At 49.2% G+C, this 20,716-nt stretch overlaps 1 protein-coding gene and 1 pseudogene across 2 annotated transcripts; one reads left to right on the top strand and one right to left on the bottom strand.

Moving 5' to 3' along the window:
* Nucleotides 1-730: 730 nt before the first annotated feature.
* On the bottom strand, nt 731-6,652 carry LOC144953602 (vitamin K epoxide reductase complex subunit 1-like protein 1). The gene is made up of 3 exons (XM_078884167.1): nt 6,442-6,652; nt 1,685-1,794; nt 731-1,011 (listed from the first exon to the last, which is right to left on the bottom strand). The coding sequence occupies exons 1-3, from the start codon at nt 6,636-6,638 to the stop codon at nt 776-778; spliced, it is 543 nt and encodes a 180-aa protein (XP_078740293.1). The 5' UTR covers nt 6,639-6,652; the 3' UTR covers nt 731-775.
* Nucleotides 6,653-10,674: 4,022 nt separating this feature from the next.
* LOC144953606 (uncharacterized) lies at nt 10,675-20,502 on the top strand (annotated as a pseudogene). The gene is made up of 2 exons (XR_013640850.1): nt 10,675-10,928; nt 13,983-20,502. The product of XR_013640850.1 is annotated as an uncharacterized LOC144953606 (transcript).
* The last annotated feature ends 214 nt before the right edge of the window (nt 20,503-20,716 follow it).

Here is a 20,716-nt window from a genome sequence, read left to right as displayed (position 1 = left end):
AACTCGCGAGGGCAGTGCGCGCGTACATCCCCCCCCCTCCCCCGCGCCCCCCCTCCCCCCCCACATTAAACGCGCATCTCCCCCCCCACCCCGCCAGTCCGAGACTCCTCCTCCTCCCCCTCCCGCCGTAGCTCCTCCCCCTCCCGCCGTAGCTCCTCCCCCTCCCGCCGTAGCTCCTCCCCCTCCCGCCGTAGCTCCTCCCCCTCCCGCCGTAGCTCCTCCCCCTCCCGCCGTAGCTCCTCCCCCTCCCGCCGTAGCTCCTCCCCCTCCCGCCGTAGCTCCTCCCCCTCTCGCCGTAGCTCCCCCCCTCCCGCCGTAGCTCCTCCCCCTCCCGCCGTAGCTCCTCCCCTTCCCGCCGTAGCCCCTCCCCCTCCCGCCGTAGCCCCTCCCGCCGTAGCCCCTCCTCCTCCCGCCGTAGCCCCTCCTCCTCCCGCCGTAGCCCCTCCTCCTCCCGCCGTAGCCCCTCCTCCTCCCGCCGTAGCCCCTCCTCCTCCCGCCGTAGCCCCTCCTCCCGCCGTAGCCCCTCCTCCTCCCGCCGTAGATCCTCCCCCTCCCGCCGTAGATTCTCCCCCTCCCGCCGTAGATCCTCCCCCTCCCACCGTAGCTCCTCCCCCTGCCGCCGTAGCTCCTCCCCTCCCACCGTAGCCCCTCCCCCTCCGCCGAAGCCCTCCCGCCTTAGCCCCCCCCCTCTCACCGAAGCTCCTCCCCCTCCCGACGAAGCTCCTCCCCCTTTCACCATTGCTCCTCCCCCTTCCACCAAAGTCTCCCCCTCCCGCTAGAGACTCTTGCTATGCCGCTGCTGCTGCTGCTGCGTGGTCCAGGCGGCGTTGAGGAAGACGAGGCGCTTGTAGTTGAGGCCCAGCAGGAGGAGGTTGACGGCATAGACGGCGCCGCAGACGGCACGCAGGAGGCCCGCTGCGAGCAGCGATGTCGCCAGGTAGGCGGAGCCCAGCGCAGAACAGATGGACGTCGCAAAGAGGAGCACGGCCGCTGTTGCGCTGCTAGTCAGGCCTGCGGGGGGGGGGGAGGAGGGTTGTGGTGAGGTCGTGGTGAGGTCGCAAACGGGTACCCGTACCCTACACGTACCCTACCCGTAGAGTGATGTGGTACAGGAGTGAGTGAGTCCGTGAGCGAGTGTCTGCGTGCGAGTACGTGAGAGTGTGCGAGCGAGTGAATACGCGAGTGAGTGCCTGAGTGAGTGCGTGAATTGTTGAGTACGTGAGCGAGTACGTTAGTGAGTGAGCACGTCAGTGAGTACGCGAGCGAGTAGGTGAGTGTGTGAGTGCCTGAGTGAGTAGGTGAGCGAGTGAGTGCCTGAGTGAGTAGGTGAGTGCGTGAGTGCCTGAGTGAGTAGGTAAGCGAGTAGGTGAGTAGGTGAGTGAGTAGGTGAGTGCCTGAGTAGGTGAGCGAGTAGGTGAGTGCCTGAGTGAATAGGTGAGCGAGTAGGTGAGTGAGTAGGTGAGTGCATGAATACGTGAGCGAGTAGGTGAGTATGCGAGTGCCTGAGTGAGTAGGTGAGTGCGTGAGTGCCTGAGTGAGTAGGTGAGCGAGTCGGTGAGTGCGTGAGTGAGTATGCGAGTGCCTGAGCGAATAGGTGAGTGCGTGAGTGCCGGAGTGAGTAGGCGAGCGAGTAGGTGAGTAAGTACATGAGTGCGTGAGCGAGTAGCTGAGTGCGTGAGTGTACCCAGTAATAGCTGCATCAGGTAGAACAGCAGGCCTAGGATGCTGTTTGGCAGTGTGAGGATTTGCCGCTCTCCCAAGAGCAGCTCCACCAGGCCACAGCCTCTCCTCCACCTACAGCAGTAGGATCATCATCGTCGTCAGTATCCTCATCATCATCATCATCGTCGTCAGTATCCTCATCATCATCATCATCATCGTCGTCAGTATCCTCATCATCATCATCATCATCGTCGTCAGTATCCTCATCATCATCATCATCATCGTCGTCAGTATCCTCATCATCATCATCATCATCGTCGTCAGTATCCTCATCATCATCGTCGTCAGTATCCTCATCATCATCGTCGTCAGTATCCTCATCATCATCGTCGTCAGTATCCTCATCATCATCGTCGTCAGTATCCTCATCATCATCGTCGTCAGTATCCTCATCATCATCGTCGTCAGTATCCTCATCATCATCGTCTTCAGTATCCTCATCATCGTCGTCAGTATCCTCATCGTCGTCGTCAGCATCCTCATCATCATCGTCGCCGTCAGCATCATCATCATCATCGTCGCCGTCAGCATCATCATCATCATCGTCGCCGTCAGCATCATCATCATCATCATCGTCGCCGTCAGCATCATCATCATCATCAATCATCGCCGTCAGCATCATCATCATCATCAATCATCGTCGTCAGCATCATCATCATCATCAATCATCGTCGTCAGCATCATCATCATCATCAATCATCGTCGTCAGCATCATCATCATCAATCATCGTCGTCAGCATCATCATCATCAATCATCGTCGTCAGCATCATCATCATCAATCATCGTCGTCAGCATCATCATCATCAATCATCGTCGTCAGCATCATCATCATCAATCATCGTCGTCAGCATCATCATCATCAATCATCGTCGTCAGCATCATCATCATCAATCATCGTCGTCAGCATCATCATCATCAATCATCGTCGTCAGCATCATCATCATCAATCATCGTCGTCAGCATCATCATCATCAATCATCGTCGTCAGCATCATCATCATCAATCATCGTCGTCAGCATCATCATCATCAATCATCGTCGTCAGCATCATCATCGTCGTCAGCATCATCATCGTCGTCAGCATCATCATCGTCGTCAGCATCATCATCGTCGTCAGCATCATCATCGTCGTCAGCATCGTCGTCAGCATCATCATCGTCGTCAGCATCATCATCGTCGTCGTCAGCATCATCATCGTCGTCAGCATCATCATCGTCGTCAGCATCATCATCGTCGTCAGCATCATCATCGTCGTCAGCATCATCATCGTCGTCAGCATCATCATCGTCGTCAGCATCATCATCGTCGTCAGCATCATCATCGTCGTCAGCATCATCATCGTCGTCAGCATCATCATCGTCGTCAGCATCATCATCGTCGTCAGCATCATCATCGTCGTCAGCATCATCATCGTCGTCAGCATCATCATCGTCGTCAGCATCATCATCGTCGTCAGCATCATCATCGTCGTCAGCATCATCATCGTCGTCAGCATCATCATCGTCGTCAGCATCATCATCGTCGTCAGCATCATCATCGTCGTCAGCATCATCATCGTCGTCAGCATCATCATCGTCGTCAGCATCATCATCGTCGTCAGCATCATCATCGTCGTCAGCATCATCATCGTCGTCAGTATCATCATCGTCGTCAGTATCATCATCGTCGTCAGTATCATCATCGTCGTCAGTATCATCATCAGTGTCAACGTCATCAGTGGGGGAGGGGCCGCAGGGAGGGGGGGTCAGAATGTGACCCCAGCTGTGTTGGCACACAAAGACAAATCTCCCCCAGGTAGCCCCTAACAGTGCTGTAGGGGAAAGTGCTGTCAGTAGCAGCATCAGCAGCATCTATGAAGGCCGCCCACTGTGGTCACACACACAGGGGGTGGGGTGGCCAGCACTACTCACACGCCCGGCCGCCTTTGTCTCTCCATGCACCCCCCAAGTGCTAGCGATGTGTCCCACTCATTTGAGGCTGAGTCGACCTAGGGGAGGCCCGAGACCGGTTTAGATAATCGCGATGAGTGGTGTGGATCACGAGCGGGACTCGGAACTTGGGTGGACTGAGTTTAGTGGCGCAGGGCGCTAACCACTATGCAACCGCTCCCCACACGCACACACAGAGACACACACACACAGACAGTCAAACAAACAGTCAAACGCACACGGCCACACACACACAGATAGATACAAAGACACAAAAACAACCGCCATTCGCCACTCAGTGGCGGCGACATCACCACGACGCTTGTGCCAGGCTATGTGCACCTTGAGGCTACGTGAAGTGTCGAACACCCGCTGGCAGGAGGTCACGAGGCAGACCCAGATGCCACAGGTCGACTGACTGGCTGATGCACCACCTGTGCCTCCTACTGTGCCAACTTGCTGTGCTTTAGCCACCCGGCGCTCCGCTCATTGTGAGCATCGCTCCTCCCCCCTCCGTTGTTGTTGGAGGGCGACTGCCTCCAACTGCCCAGTAGCGTCCTTCGCGAGCCTCCTCCATTGAGGCCGATATTGACACCGCTGGTACCAGTCATTGTCAAGTCCACTCAGCTCCACATCTTCCTGTACCACATCACTCCATCTCTTCTCTAGCCCGTGCCGCGCCCGTTTACCCCCCTCGAATCAGCCAAACAAAAGCTGTTTCGGCATGCGGTGGCTGGGCATGCAGGCTACATTACCCAGCCAATGCAGCTTTGCCTGCCAGAACAGCTCACCGATGGGGCTTTGTCCACATCTTGCAAGGATTTGTGAGCTCATCACACAATCCAGCTTAGTTAAACCCAGGATGGATCGTAGGCAGGCCAGCCTAAATGTTTCTAACCAGCGAAGATGTTCCATTAGAGGGGTCCACGTTTCGCAAGCGTAGAGAAGGGAGGGAAGACCTGAAGCTTCGTGCAATCTTCCACACAGCGTTACGCAACCGATGAAAAGATACTGCCGCTCGACTGATTCAGAGTGCGACCTCTGCTGTTAAACCGGAGGCGGTCATGAGCACACTGCCAAGGTATGGGAAACTCTCCACAACTGCCCTATCACCAATTGGGACTTGTGGGGGTGGAGTGTCCAATGGTACAAAATACCCAGGCAGGTGCTTAGTTTTGGTGGGGCTGACGGTAAGGCCCCACCCCCAGGTTCAGCAGCAGCACCTCCAACTCCTCCTCCGAGTGAACAGCAATCACCAGATCATCGGCATACATAACGTGGTTGAGCAATAGGGAGCCATCCCTTGACCGCACCCGGGCATCGATCAGCCTCCCATTATATCTGTACCAGATGGAAATTCCTCCGGTACAGCTATTGAAGGCTTCACGAACTACGTGGTCAAAATAGATGTTAGATAATGTGGGAGCCAGAGGACATCCCTGTCGCACCCGAAGGTGAACAGGGAATGGCTCTGACTGCCGGCCACGTAGTTTAACCCGGGCCCACTCACCATCATGAAGGTCCTTCATGATCGTGAGCAGAGGGTCAGGGACTCCAAAAGCACGAAGAACAAGGCCTACTGATGGTATCATAGGCCTTGATCAGGTCAATAACGCACACAGACACACACAGGTTGACACACACAGATAAAAAAACCCACACATGACAGGAGCTATCTTTGCACTTTGCCCGTGTCGTGGCTGCACGTGGAAGTCTGCACCACGGCCCCGTTCCCGTCACGCGATGTAAAGCTCCCAACGCTCACCAACAAACACCACAACAACCACAACAAACCACCAACAACCACAACAAAACGTAACTGCCACGCAAATTTTAGACGCAATTTAAGCTTAATTCACACACGATTTCCCAACAGATGGTACACCCACGGTCACCAAAAAAATAACGGGACAATAACCAGACGCCTAACCCAACGAGTCGACAGCGATCAGAGTGAACGATAAAATGACTCGAATAAAATGAATACATTGTGAGCGTATCGCAATTGTAATTCACTTAACTGCAGTGGCCAGAGAAATGCATGGATGGTATTGGCACTGTATCATCAACCGCCCGAGTTGAAAATAAATCTAGTAAGTATATTATATATTTTTACACATTGTACGATATAAATTATAATTATAACAAGGCCGTAACAAGTGCCACTTAACTACCACGCTAATATTAGACGCAATTTAAGCTTAATTCACACACACACACACGCCAATTTCTCAACAGATGGAACTCCCAGGCATTGGAAAAAAAAAATATCACGAGGAAATAACTAAACACGCCAAACCCAAAGAGTTGACAGCGATCAGAGTGAAAGATGAAATGAGCGAAATAAAAAGGCACGTATTAATACGCATCGCTGTACGGCACCCACAATTGTATTTTATAAGAGTAATTTTATCTCACGGTAGTGTTGACCAGAATGCACGAATGCATTTAGATTCTTATCGTTCAACGGGCCGAGTTAATAAACCAATACACCCAGTACGGTAATGACATTGCAGACTTAAAATTATAGGGAAATAATTTGAATAAGGCATGTTCAACACGTACGCTTATTGATATCGGACGCAATTTCTGCGCGTCTCGCACTCCCGTTTTTATCGACAGATAAAACACGCGTGCCCACCAAACAAACCCCACGACAACAACTAAAGGCGCCCGAACCAATGAGCTAACAACGACGAACGCGAAGCAAGAACGAACAAAAGTAAAAATTACAAAACACCCACCACCACCACACCACCACTAGGCCCAAAAGCAAAGCCTGCCACCTTACCTAGTCTCCGCCCCGCACTCCGCCGCAGACGCACAGCGCGCCGCCGCTGCCCTCCCGCCGCCCTCTTCCTCGGCGGTGTCATGAGGGATGCGCAAGGCGAGCAGCGAGAAGAAGACGCCGAGGAGGCAGAGAAAAACGCGAGCGGTCTTGTCCCAGACGGGTACACGGACGCCGCTGGCTAACGTGGGCGCCGCCATTGTCGTCCGGATCGATTCCCGGATCGTCGTCGATGGCGTCGTCAAGGGGCGGCTTTATGCTGGAGCGGTTGGGGGGGGCGATTCGATTTGGATAGTCGTTGAATAAAGATTCGATTCCTCTGATGGTGACCGCCCCCACTTCCGCCACGCCCCCGCCCACTCAAACACTGCCCCTCCCTCTGTGAGACTCAGTGATTAACACCGAACTCTATGGGAGCCTTAATCTGGCTCTTTGAGCCTCAGTGATTAACACTGAACCCTATGGGAGCCTTAATCTGGCTCTGTGAGGCTCAGTAATTAACACAGAACCCTATGGGAGCCTTAGTCTGGCGCTGTGAGCCTCAGTGATTAACACTGAACCCTATGGGAGCCTTAGTCTGGCTCTATAAGCCTCAGTGATTAACACTGAACCCTATGGGAGCCTTAATCTGGCTCTGTGAGGCTCAGTGATAAACACAGAACCCTATGGGAGCCTAAGTCTGGCTCTGTAAGCCTCAGTGATTAACATGAACCCTAGGGAGCCTTCGTCTGGCTCTGAAAGCCTCAGTGATTAAGACTGAACCCTATGTGAGCCTTAATCTGGCTCTGTGGGGCTCAGTGATTAACACTGAACCCTATGGGAGCCTTAGTCTGGCTCTGTGAGTCTCAGTGATTAACACCGAACCCTATGGGAGCCTTAGTCTGGCTCTGTAAGCCTAAGTGATTGACACTGAACCCTATGGGAGCCTTAATCTGGCTCTGTGAGGCTCAGTGATTAACACTGAACCCTATGGGAGCCTTAGTCTGGCTCTGTAAGCCTAAGTGATTAACACTGAACCCTATGGGAGCCTTAGTCTGGCGCTGTGAGCCTCAGTGATTAACACTGAACCCTATGGGAGCCTTAGTCTGGCTCTGTAAGCCTAAGTGATTAACACTGAACCCTATGGGAGCCTTAATCTGGCTCTGTGAGGCTCAGTGATTAACACTGAACCCTATGGGAGCCTTAGTATGGCTCTGAAAGCCTCAGTGATTAACACTGAACCCGATGGGAGCCTAAGTCTGGCTCTGTGAACCTCAGTGATCAACACTGAACCCTATGGGAGCCTTAGTCTGGCTCTGAGCCTCAATGATTAACACTGAACCCGATGGGAGCCTTAGTATGGCTCTGTGAGCCTCAGCGATTAACACTGAACCCTATGGGAGCCTTTGTCTGGCTCTGTGAGTCTCAGTGATTAATACTGAACCCTATGGGAGCCTTCGTCTTGCTCTGTGAGTCTCAATGATTAACACTGAACACGATGGGAGCCTGAGTCTGGCTCTGTGAGACTCAGTGATTAACACTGAACCCTATGGGAGCCTTTGTCTGGCTCTGTAAGCCTCAGTGATTAACACTGACCCATATGGGAGCCTATGTCTGGCCCTGTGAGCCTCAGTGATTAACACTGAACCCGATGGGAGCCTGAGTCTGGCTCTGTGAGCCTCAGTGATTAACACTGAACCCGATGGGAGCCTTTGTCTGGCTCTGTGAGTCTCAGTGATTAACACTGAACCCTATGGGAGCCTTAGTCTGGCTCTGTGAGTCTCAATGATTAACACTGAACCCGATGGGAGCCTTCGTCTGGCCCTGTGAGCCTCAGTGATTAACACTGAACCCGATGGGAGCCTTTGTCTGGCTCTGTGAGTCTCAGTGATTAACACAGAACCTTATGGGAGCCTTAGTCTGGCGCTGTGAGTCTCAATGATTAACACTGAACCCGATGGGTGCCTGAGTCTGGCTCTGTGAGACTCAGTGATTAACACTGAACCCTATGGGAGCCTTTGTCTGGCTCTGTAAGCCTCAGTGATTAACACTGAACCCTATGGGAGCCTTAGTCTGGTTCTGTGAGCCTCAGTGATTAACACTGAACCCGATGGGAGCCTGAGTCTGGCTCTGTAAACCTCAGTGATCAACACTGAACCCTATGGGAGCCTTATTCTGGCTCTGAGCCTCAATGATTAACACTGAACCCGATGGGAGCCTTAGTTTGGCTCTGTGAGACTCAGTGATTAACACTGAACCCTATGGGAGCCTTTGTCTGGCTCTGTAAGCCTCAGTAATTAACACTGAACCCTATGGGAGCCTTAGTCTGGCTCTGTGAGTCTCAATGATTAACACTGAACCCGATGGGAGCCTGAGTATTGCTCTGTGAGACTCAGTGATTAACACTGAACCCTATGGGAGCCTTTGTCTGGCTCTGTAAGACTCAGTGATTAACACAGACCCCTATGGGAGCCTTCGTCTGGCCCTGTGAGCCTCAGTGATTAACAGTGAACCCGATGAGAGCCTGAGTCTTGCTCTGTGAGCCTCAGTGATTAACAATGAACCCTATGGGAGCCTTTGTCTGGCTCTGTAAGCCTCAACGATTCCCACTGAACCCTGTGGGAGCCTAAGTCTGAGTCTGTGAACCTCAGTGATCAACACTGAACCCTATGGGAGCCTTAGTCTGGCTCTGTGAGCCTCAATGATTAACAATGAACCCTATGGGATCCTTAGCCCGCTCTGTGAGCCTCAGTGATTAATACTGAACCCGATGGATGAGAGCCAGTGACATGCCGTGAGGTCAGTGGCTGGGGAGGCACCGGGGGCGTGGCCTCACCGAGGGGGGGCGTGTCCGACACGCCCCCCCTCGGTGTGGCAGATGCGATAGTTGCCTCCCATGGTGCTTTTTCATTGCAATTTTATGACGAGACCAGCGAGCCTACATATCTTTATACATATACGTGAATAAGTTACCTGGAGTATGGAAGGCGAGGACATGTAATGAAGGGGTCTACAAACATTCCATTGGTGACATGCTGAGATAGTAACAGGCACGCCCTTACTGCCCGCATTCCATCCAGTGTCTGAGGGGTTGCGCAATCAGAGGGGAGGCTGAATGCGTCGCTGCCTCACCTCTCGTCTTTCCCTGTACTTGCAGCGAAGCTCCGCAAATTTGGCGATTTTGACTATAAATAAATAATTAAGAAAAAACCTTTTTATAAACACGCTTTTATGAAATGTACTAGGAATGGCAGAACTCCACGACTCCAGGAAGTGGCCCCGAAGCTTGCTATAACGTAAGGGACGATGGACAATTACAGCCAACGTCAGTTGACCGTGGGGACAATTAGACCCAAGCCGAAACATAACATGGAAAAAAGATTGTAAAAATTTGTTTTTTTATGATAGAATATAGTATTGTCATCAGTATGGCATAAGTACAGTGAGGGAAAAAAGTATTTGATCCCCTGCTGATTTTGTGCGTTTGCCCACCGTGGACAATTAGACCCAAGCCGAAACATAACATATACACATTTATAAAAAAAAGTATTTCATTAAGTAGAACGAACGTGACTTTACCGAAAAAAAACAAAGAGTATGAATCCTTGCAGTCACGAAAGCTTAAAATCTAGAATTAAGCAGAACGTTTTGTCTATACTCTATATGTATTTAAAGTTGTGCATTTCTCAAACCCCCGCCCCCCTGGTCTCCTTTTTAATAAATCTTTTCTCCTACAACATCAGAGTGCAGCGCCACATTAAATACGCACTACAATGACAATAGTTTAAAGCGATTTGAAGCGTGTTTTATATATTTGGGGGGGGGCAGAGCTTTGTGACGTCATATTTGAGGGGGTCTGACTTTTTGTGACGCTCTGTGACGAGGGGGGGAGGGGGGTCAAAAATCGGCCAAAATAACGTGACGTCATTTATGAACGGCCCTAATACGCAAAACTGGAACTCTGACCCCCGTTCTCTGACGTCACCACCAAGCATTACCTCATCGGTGTGAAACGCCTCGGGGGGGCGGTGCGCCTCGCTAGTGACGTCATGTCACCCCTGCTTGGTCACCGCCAATATCTGTTCCGGTACAATCCTTATTTGGGCAAAGCTACGCCCAGTGACTGGCGGCTCGTTAACATAATCTAGGATCTAAGCTTTGGTGACTGCAGGAATTGCTCATTGGTTATTTCGGTAAAGAAATTAAATAAAAAATAAAATTAACATAATATATTCGTTAAAAGCACTCGCGAGTTTGTTTTTTATTGCGACGGGTTCAGCACCCACGCCCCATCATCCCTCGACGCGTGACTTTACCGAAAGAGCCAATGAGTGTACAACGAGTTGAGTCATTCCTGCAGTTGACGAAAGCTTCAATTCTCGAATAAGTTATTCAGTTACCCAGCCCCGCTCGTTGGGGGCGTGTCTTGTACCCCGGAAGTGAATATTACGTCACATCCTGCTGCCGCCATAACGGAGCGAGGTAACGAGAAGCTGCCGATGACATCCGAGGTGAGAGATTTTCATCGTGGTGGTGGTGGTGGTTGTTGTGGTTGTTGTTGTTTACCCAGGTAGAGCCTCTCTCTCGTAGGGATGTCAATTTAGTCGCAGCGAGTATGGGAATCCATGTCCAGGTTGGGACATTACAACGTGGGGCCTATCCACGCGGGGCCTCGCCTCCTGCCCTCGCCTGAAGTCCTTTGCTTGAATTCTCTCGCTTCAACTTGATCTGGAAGCTTTCGTGACGGTAGCAGAAATAAAATAAATGAAGAAACAACCAATTTAATTTAGTTTTATCATTTATTTTAGTTGTTTTTTAATAATATTTTTATAATACAAATTCTTTTTTTCATAAAAAATGAAAAAACAACCAAATGTATTTTTTTTTAGAGATATACACATAGGCACACAGAGAGATAAAACAGACAGAGAGGCACACGTAAATTTCGATTTAAAGCTTTCGTGACTGCAGGGATTCATCTTCTTGGTTCTTTCGGTAAAGTCACGTAGAAGGGAAGTAATAAAACGAACCTGAGGACGGCTGCTTGCGTTGTGGCCGAAACGTCGTGAGAATTATTTTATTATGTTTTGTTTTTATTATTTTATTACTTCCCTTCTACGTGACTTTACCGAAAGAACCAAGAAGAGGCACACATAGGCACACTGAGAGAGACACAGAGGCACACAGAGAGAGAGAGAGACACAGAGAGAGATGACACAGAGACAGAGAGATACACACATAGGCACACAGACACAGAGAGACACGTAGGCACACACAGAAACAACACCTCTGTGACAAGGCCTTAAATAGAGAGAGAAGGGGGCTGAGAGAGAGGGGGGGTAGAGAAATGAGCATGGCAATGAGAGATTTGGAGCTTTCGTGACTGCAGGAAATACTACAACACGAGGACACTTTTGGTTTTTATTTTATGTAACCAGGCCAAGCCCGCTTGAGCTGCTATACCGCTGTTATGATCGTGAGTGCAGGAATCCATACTCTTTGGTTCTTTCGGTAGAGTCACATAGGTAGAAAATAAAATAAATCACGACGTTTCGGGCGCAACACAAGCGTCCGCTCTTGTTTTCAGAAGCGACCTGCCCACACAACAAAGGTGGGCTTTGTTAACGTGTGGAAATGACTATCGGTCAAAGGCTCTAAACGGGTGCTGATGTTCACTCTTAAATGTTTAGGGGCATCCGGAGGAAAATCCACGCCACCACGGAGAGAGAGGGAGACACGCAAACTCGGTTATGTTGATTTCATCCTCAATTATTTGGTGGAGTGAGGAAGCTATGAAAACGTTTTGGTTTAGCCATGTTTGTTTGTGGTAGTACAGAGTTAGCCTGATAACTTTAATCTAAATTGTCTTATGGTTGTTTTTGTTGACTTGCATCCCACTGGGATTTTTGCACACAGCGTTGAAATACAGTGTTTTTTCTGCTGTTTTTAACTGGATTTTTCTGTTGCGTGTAGTCACTTTAAGATGTTTCTTGTTCATGTTTTTGTTTGTTGCAGTTGCCCCCGAGTCAAGAGCCGCATGGCTCACGGGGTTAGCTATATATAAAAGGGAAATTTGTGAATGTGTCTGTTCTAAATGTTTAGCATACGTTCCGACATGCAACAAACTTTAAATTTGGCATGTGGGTAGCTTCCAGATTGTACACAATGCAAAAAGTATAAAAATTGACTTTTGCATTTGGGGGAGGGGGGGGGCGCAATAATGGATATATTTTGCACGGCAAGTGAACGGTGACCTCACGTCTGTGATGTCACCCGCATGCGGCAGCGTCTGCTGACGTCACGCACCCCCCACCCTCCGCGGAGGCCGTGGATTCTTTAAAGACAAGAATCCAAGTCTCGGGCGAAGCCATGAAGTAAAGCTAAGACCTAACAAATGAAACTGAAACATTAATACTGAGCAGATGAAGGTGTGTGGCCAGGCATGGTTCTGGAGACGCCACTACCTGTTTAACACGGCAGTGTGTGGCAGTGTCAAGTTTGTGTTTGCAGTAAAGTCTATTAACTCTAATGAACACGGAGGTTATATGAAAACAATGGTTTCTTTTTTGTTTTCATCTGCAACTCTTTATGATAATGGAAGCAGTCAGGAAATTGACACAGCACACATGCAGCTGACGTTAGGTCTGTTCATCCCAGCATTCAAGGAAATCTGAGCCTGGCTTCACACCTCTTAAGTTGCGATTGAACATGAATTTATGCATAACACAAGTAGTAGTATTTTCAACATCCTTTGCTATGTCAGCTGAATTTAGCTCTTATAAATATTCATTTTGTAGCCAGACAGCCAAAATTGTGTGCTTGGAGTTTTGGGTTAACATTCATTTTGAAGATATGAGGGCTTCCAGGAATGTGTATGACCATTTGCCCTCTCATTGTGCTCCATAACAGCCCGTGTGATGAATTTGGGAAACTTTTTAACTCTCATGAATATATGAATACGTATAGACATGTTAGTCATGTGTGACTGTGTTTATATATACTCTTAGGTTCTTTCGGTAAAGTCACGTAGGTAGAAATAAATGAAGTAATATTTTTTTAAACACGCTTTTATGAAATGTACTACTAGTAGTGGAAAAACTCCACGACTCCAGGAAGTGGCCCCGAGGCTTGCCGTAACATAAGCGACCGTGCTCAATTATAGCCAACGTCAGTTTACCGTGGACAATTAGACCCAAGCCGAAACATAACATGTAAAAAATATTGTTTAAAAGAAAATGTTAATGATAGGTTAAAATGGAGTTACAAGATTTGAGGATACAACAATGACAACAACAACAGACAGAGTGAGTTAAATGAAAGCGTGTATTAAAATAAATCACAGCAGACATATCAGCTATCGCGATTTCACCCGAAGACGAACGCTTGTGTTGTATTCGAAACATCGTCATTTATGTTATTTTTACCTACGTGACTTTACCGAAAGAACCATAGAGTATGTATTCATGCAGTCATGAAAGCTTCAAATCAAGATTGTGTACATATATGCGTATATTCATTCTTCTGTGCCTTGATACTGACTTGTAGATGGTATTTTCTGTCTGCAGCTGTCGCTTCAAAGACACCAAAGAACACACACAGGAGAGAAACCCTTCAAGTGCAGTGTGTGTGGGAAGGCATTTTAACAGTCATCTGATCTTGCAAAACACCAGAGAACACACACAGGAGAGAAACCCTTCAAGTGCAGTGTGTGTGGGAAGACATTTTCACAGTCGCCTAATCTTGCAAAACACCAGAGAACACACACACGAGTGAAACTTTTCAAGTGCAGTGTGTGTGGAATGGCGTTTGCAGGTCCAGAAAATTGTCAAATACACCAGAGAACACACACAGGAGAGAAACCCTTCAAGTGCAGTGTGTGTGGGAAGGCATTTTCACAGTCATCTGATCTTGCAATACACCAGAGAACACACACAGGAGAGAAACCCTTGAAGTGCAGTGTGTGTCGGAAGGCATTTTCACAGTCACATAATCTTGCACGACACCAGAGAACACACACAGGAGAGAAACTCTTAAAGTGCAGTGTGTGTGGGAAGGCATTTTCACAGTGGGATCTTGCAAAACACCATGTAACACACACAAGAGAAAAACCCTTCAATTGCAGTGTGTGTGGGAAGGCATTTTCAAAGTCACGTGATCTTGCAACACACCATAGAACACACACAGGAGAGAAACCCTTCAAGTGCAGTGTGTGTGGGAAGGCATTTTCACAGTCGCCTAATCTTGCAAAACACCAGAGAACACAGAAGCATCAGAAAATCCACAAGGAGTTGAGTCTGAAATCAGCTTGTGAAAGTCAAAGTGCCGTAAGGAGCCCATCCCTCATGAAACAAGTACCGGAAGAAAATCCCAGCTTGGGCACTTTTAAAGGTATCAAGGTGGAATTTGAAGAGGTGATTGTGAAATGTGAAGAGGTGATTGAGAAATGTGAAGAGGTGACGGTGAAGAGCGAAGAAGTGAAGGTAAAATGTGAAGATGAAGATTCGACTCCAAAATGGGACCTTCACATCGATGGAGACAACGTGAAGCAGGAAGGAAATTCTGACTGTGAGGCAGAGCGAGGCAACTCACAGCAGTTTGTGGAAGTGGAGGTGTGGGTGGACTTCCTAGACAATACAAAGTCAAATGGAGATCCGTTAGATGTGTAAGCTTGAGACGATGTCACTCCCGATAGATGCACCTTTGTCACAGGCCTTTAATAAAAATAATGTGAAGTAGAACATTGAAATCCTAGGTTCAACCTGCAGGGTATAGTTGGGTAGACATCTCACCAGGAGCCTCAGTGATTCACACTGAACCCTATTTCAGCCTTCATCTGGCTCTGTGAGCCTTAGTGATTCACACTGAAGCCTATTGGAGCCTTAGTCTGGCCCTGTGAGCCTCAGTGATTCACACTGAAGCCTATAGGAGCCTTAGTCTGGCTTTGTGAGCCTCGGTAATTAACACTGAACGTGATGGATGGGAGCCAGTGACATGGGGTGAGGTCAGTGGCTGGGGAGGCACCGGGGGCGTGGCCTCACCAAGGGGGGGTGTGTCTGACACGCCCCCCCTCAGTGAGGCAGATGTGATAGCTGCCTCCCCTGGTGCTTTTTCATTGCAGTTTCATGACGAGACCAGCGAGCCTACGTATCTTTATACACATACAGTAGAACCTCTGGTCACGAACGCTTCTGACCACGACCAAATTGGGTTCCGACCAAAACATTTACAACATTTTTGAATCTGGTCACGAACATAAACTCTGGTGACGATCAAACACGGCCGGGGCCAATTTCCCCTTCCGCGCCATTTTTGTTGTTGAATTACACAAAGCGTAACAGTTATGTATATCACTTTTGCTATATAAAATTCCTAGTAAGATATACATTTTGTGAGTGTAGTCATACCCCTCCCCCCTCATTCAAGCCATAATTTAGAGAGCGAAAGCGCTGAGTACGTAAATCGCTAACATAACCCGTTAATCTCTTCTCGCATCATTCATATGATGCGGTGAAGTAAACATACGATATTACGGTGAATGCTTCCAAAAACAATACTGTACCCAAATATTACTGTTAACTTACTTTCAATACAAATGTTATGCGAGCGTAAATGGGAAGGCCGGATGTGATGATCCGAGAGGGAGGAGTCAGGGTCACGTGGGTGAGAGGTTATAGGAGGGACCCCGGAAGAGATATGGGCAGTCGAGGGAGTGAAGAGGCGAGACCACGTTGGGTGGCCGCCGTGCCATCAGCCGCGAGGCTGATAGGGCTTGGCACCCCGCCAGCTAGCGGTGTGCGGAGAGAGAGCGGAGTGTGCAGGGCGCACAGGGCGTGCGAGGTTGCACGGGGCTAGCAGAGTGGCTAGCGGGACCTTGCGGGTAGCACGGGGCTAGCGGAGGGCTAGCGGAGCATGCGAGGTTGCACGGGCAGCAGAGTGGCTGCAGAGTGTGCGGGAGCACACGGAGCAGCGGGGTGCCTGCAGAGTGCGTGGGGCGCGAGGAGAGACGACGCTGGGCCGAGGAGGAGGCCAGCGGGGTGCGCAGGAGAAGAATATAAATAAAGGACCAACGAAGAGTAACATCGTGTGAAGGAGTCCTTTATTACATTGGAGTCAGAAGTGGACTTTTTCAAGGCTAAATAACATCGAGGAAGAGGGCCGAGAACTTGAAAAAGTGTGACCCACTTGTTACGTCTTTCGACGACGAAGGAACGGCCGCCGGCGCACGTCCTCCAGCGGCCACGTGGTGGTCCAACTTGAATCGCTGCGGGCCGTTCTGCTGGGTTTTTTCACCCTGGTGGCGCCGGCGACGAGGCCGGATCGGCCACGCGGCAGGCCTGAAAGCGGTGAGCCTTCGAGTGGGGCTGAGCCGTCCGCCATTGGGGCCTGGCCCACGCTTCCCGTCCTCTCCGACACGCGGCAGGGCGCCGCCATCTTGGGTGTGGTTGGGGAGGAACGGTGGGAAGCCACCATCTTGTCGTCGCCGCGGCGGGAAGCCACCGCCATCTTCAATATTGCGGCGGAGAGGCGGCCGTGCGCTGCCATCTTGGAGGCGCCGTGTGGTGTGCAGCCTGCTGCTGAGCTGCTGTTTTGCGGGGAGGAGCCGCGAGGAGAGCACGCCGACGCTGCTGCTGCTGGGGCGGGAGCACTGCCGTCCTGGCTCGTGTGCGAGACACCGGAGCAGTCAAGGGAGGACGCCGTGCTCACCGTTCGAGTTTTGCGAGGCGTTTCAAGTTACCACCCTGCCGTCCTCTGCTCGCTGCAGCCCGGGCGAGTCGTAACGATATGCACCCGGCCCTAACACACACCTCACCCATCTAGCATGTGCCGGGGGGGCGATTGTTGTCATGTCTTGAGCGTACAGAGCGCGGTTCGGGCTGTGTGTGTGTGTGTTGACGATGGACGCGCTATCTGCTTGTTTGCACAGTGTCAAATAGTGTGTGTGCGTTGTGGCGTGGAGTTGTTATCTTGATGGCGAAGTTAATTATTAATTCGGTTGCGTCGTGTATCCCGCGCTGTACCATCCCGTGGGTTGCCGTGTGCGACGTGGTTAATTGAAAAAAAAAAATGTGGGTGTTGTTACTGCATGGTACGACTGAGTTAATGGTGTGTCTGCCTGCAGCTCTGCTTGCTATTGTGCATGAATGTACGCTTGTGATCGCGATATGCTGACTGCATGTGCTGTATACACTGTTCTGTACGGATACGGAGTGCGGTGCATTGGTTGTGTGTACCTGTTCGGAAATTGTAAAAAATTCGGGGGGGACCCAAAAATTTGGTCGTATGGGTGTTCATGCACACAAGATTGCGTGTGTGTTAAAGCAAATTGCGAGTGTTGAGAGATGGGGCTGTAAATTGCCGCCAAGTGGCGTCGCTCATTTTGTTGATTGCATGCGGCCAGGGGTTGCATTGTGAGTTGGTGTGTGTAAGCAAAGTGTCTTGGTCAAATATGGGTAAAAATCCTCCCGATACGACTGCTGTGCGCAGCGAGCTGCGGCTGTGCGTCCTATCGTTGGGGGTTGTATCTATGCCCTGTTTTCTGTTATTAATATTAAGAATAATTAAGAAAAAAAATGTTTTTTTTTTTCCATATATTTTTTTTAATTAAACAATGAAAACAACTCACTTCTCCTCACAAGCACACCAGGAATCTATGAAACATGAAGCGCCATTAAAACGATAATAATTCGGTCACAGAGAGGTCATAGACATCCAGATGGACAAAAAGATTGATGGACTAACCTCCCAAGACATCTGGAGATGTACAGATAAGGTGCAGAGTAAAGAATAATGAACGGTTGCAACTCGCGTTTTTTTTTTTACGTTTTCCTTACCGAAAAGTAGAAACTTAACAAAAAGAATTAACCAACAAACAATAGGGGCTTTTTATTAGTAATTCCCTTATATTACTCGTATTCACCGCATACATATTATTTAGAATTATATGTTTCCTATCTACATGACCTTCCTAAAAACTAAAGAGTACGAATTCCAGAAAGCTTAACTGAAACATAGTTACACTTAACCTCAGGACATTAAAAAAAATAACTCAGAATAAAACACCAATCCCTGGAGAACTAAAATTGGCGAAACCCTCAAAATAATGATGTAACGAGGATCATTACGAATATTCATTAAACATAGACGAATGATTACCACGATACTAAGACCGAAGGAATCCATAAGAAATCTCAAGAATAAATGTAACACACAGGACCACATAAATGTATTGCAAAAATCTCCTCGACCACCTTTGTCTTCCAGCGGGGTCTGGCCTCTGAATGACCCACGCGGGGCAAGCAAGAAGGGAGCAAAAGGTTACAAGGGGGGGAGTTCGTGCTAACATTCCGAGAACATCTGTTTTTTTTCTGTTTGTTTTCTCTCGCAAGAGACGCGGAGAGAGGAGAGGGTGTTCATTTTTTGAGTTAAACACGCGCAGGGTGCTCCGACGACAGAGTACGGCCGTCTTTGTCTCCCCGCAGCACGGACAGCAAGATTTGCACACGCGAGCAAATAACATTCCCCACCCCTCCTTCCAGAATGATTACACAGCTGTGTCTTTACTAATAAACACGCACACGACACACAACACACACGGACGCAGATGTGTTCACCCCCACAGGAAGATATATGACACGGCCTTTTGAACAAGTCGGGAAAACTGAGTGGATTTTCCCGATATAAGCCGAGGAAAAATCCATTCAACTTAGATCGTCAGGGGCTCTGGCCCCCACCACAGATCTCCACGGGGCTTCGGCCTCCATCTCTCCTCGTCGCCGCCAACGAAGAAGCTCTCGTCATCCCGAAGGACGAGGTTCGCGGGGTGGCGATGTGCATCGCCAAGCCAAAGTGCTCTTCTGCCGTTCACGAGTCAACGAGCCTCAACCCTCTTGTCGTGCCGCCACGCCGAGGTGCTCGCCTGCCGCACACGAGTGAATGAGCTCAGCCCCCGACGTGCATCGCCAAGCCAAGGTGCTCGCCTGCCGTTCACGAGTGAACGAGCTCAGCCCTTGCCGTGCCGCCACGCCGAGGTGCTCGCCTACCGCGCAAACGAGCGCGGCCGCGCCGTCAGTCATCGTACGGGGTCAGCCGAGGGAGGAGTCGGAAAGCGAGCCGCTCACCGCAGCCGCGCAAGCCAGAGGGTCCTTCTCCGAAAGTCGTTCGTACCCACAACTTCCCCCACCCATAGACCCACACACGCACGCATCGACGCCCCACTCACCTGTGAGACTATCCTATCTATTTCACCCTTACCATCGTATCAACCCTAGTCAATTATCAGAAGACTGATTATCAACTACATGAACCATCAGCTGGCCATGAGGAATCGCGGCCCACCGAGTGATTAAGAGTCCGTCGGTTATAAGAGTGAGGTTATTTTCCTTGCCTTTTTCTTTTGTCCCGTTCATCGCATAGGCGATCAATAGATTCGTCGAGGCAAACTCAAACTCTCGGAATCCTCATTACGAATCGACCCATATATATAGAGAGAATATCTTGTCAAACCGGTTTTCTTTGTCAGAGAATCTCGCCGAGGAATTAATCAAAGCAGAGCCGATACTCTCTCTCATAACACGCATCCACCCACCCTTGTCTCAAATATTTCGTTAAAAGGATTTTATACTTACCGATGAATCTATTGACATACTTTCGCCTCTGGGATATAATAAGTTGCTTTTATTGCCTTCATACAAATCGTCGCATGTCTGTTTTAAAACTCCGCCAGTCGCCGGTTGTGCTCGATACATGGGGGAACTACTGAGATGTCTGGTGGGAAAGTAGAAATTATGGTTGTTAGAAGAGTTTAGTCATTCAATTTCGTTAACTGCATAATCTCGCCAATGAATAAGAGTTTTTAGTCATTCAATTTCGTTAATTGCATAATCTCACCAATGAATAAATGTTTTTAGTCATTCATTTTAGTTAACTGTATAATCTCGCCAATGAAGAAGTATTTTTAGTCATCCATTTTCGTTAATTGCATAATCTTACCCATGAATTTATTGACGTATACTTGCTTTTGCATACTAGAGTGTCATGTGTTTGTTTAGAATTAAAATTGCTTAACACCAAGTCTCGAGTGTTTCTTCCAAGTCCATGCAAAACTGTCTTATTCTTGAGAACTGTATCCTGTGATGAGATCTGAAACTGGAGACCTAAAATAACATAACACACACTAAGATAATCGGTAAATGTTTAATCAATGATAATCGTTATCCTGATTGAGATAACTCTGGATAAACGAAACTAAACTTAATTATCATAAGCGCTCACATTAACATAATCGCAAGCATCCGCATAA

The sequence above is a fragment of the Lampetra fluviatilis genome, chromosome 79, assembly GCF_964198595.1.
Source record: "Lampetra fluviatilis chromosome 79, kcLamFluv1.1, whole genome shotgun sequence".
NCBI classification, from domain to species: Eukaryota; Metazoa; Chordata; class Hyperoartia; order Petromyzontiformes; family Petromyzontidae; genus Lampetra; species Lampetra fluviatilis.
This window is presented reverse-complemented; position numbering and strand designations above follow the sequence as displayed.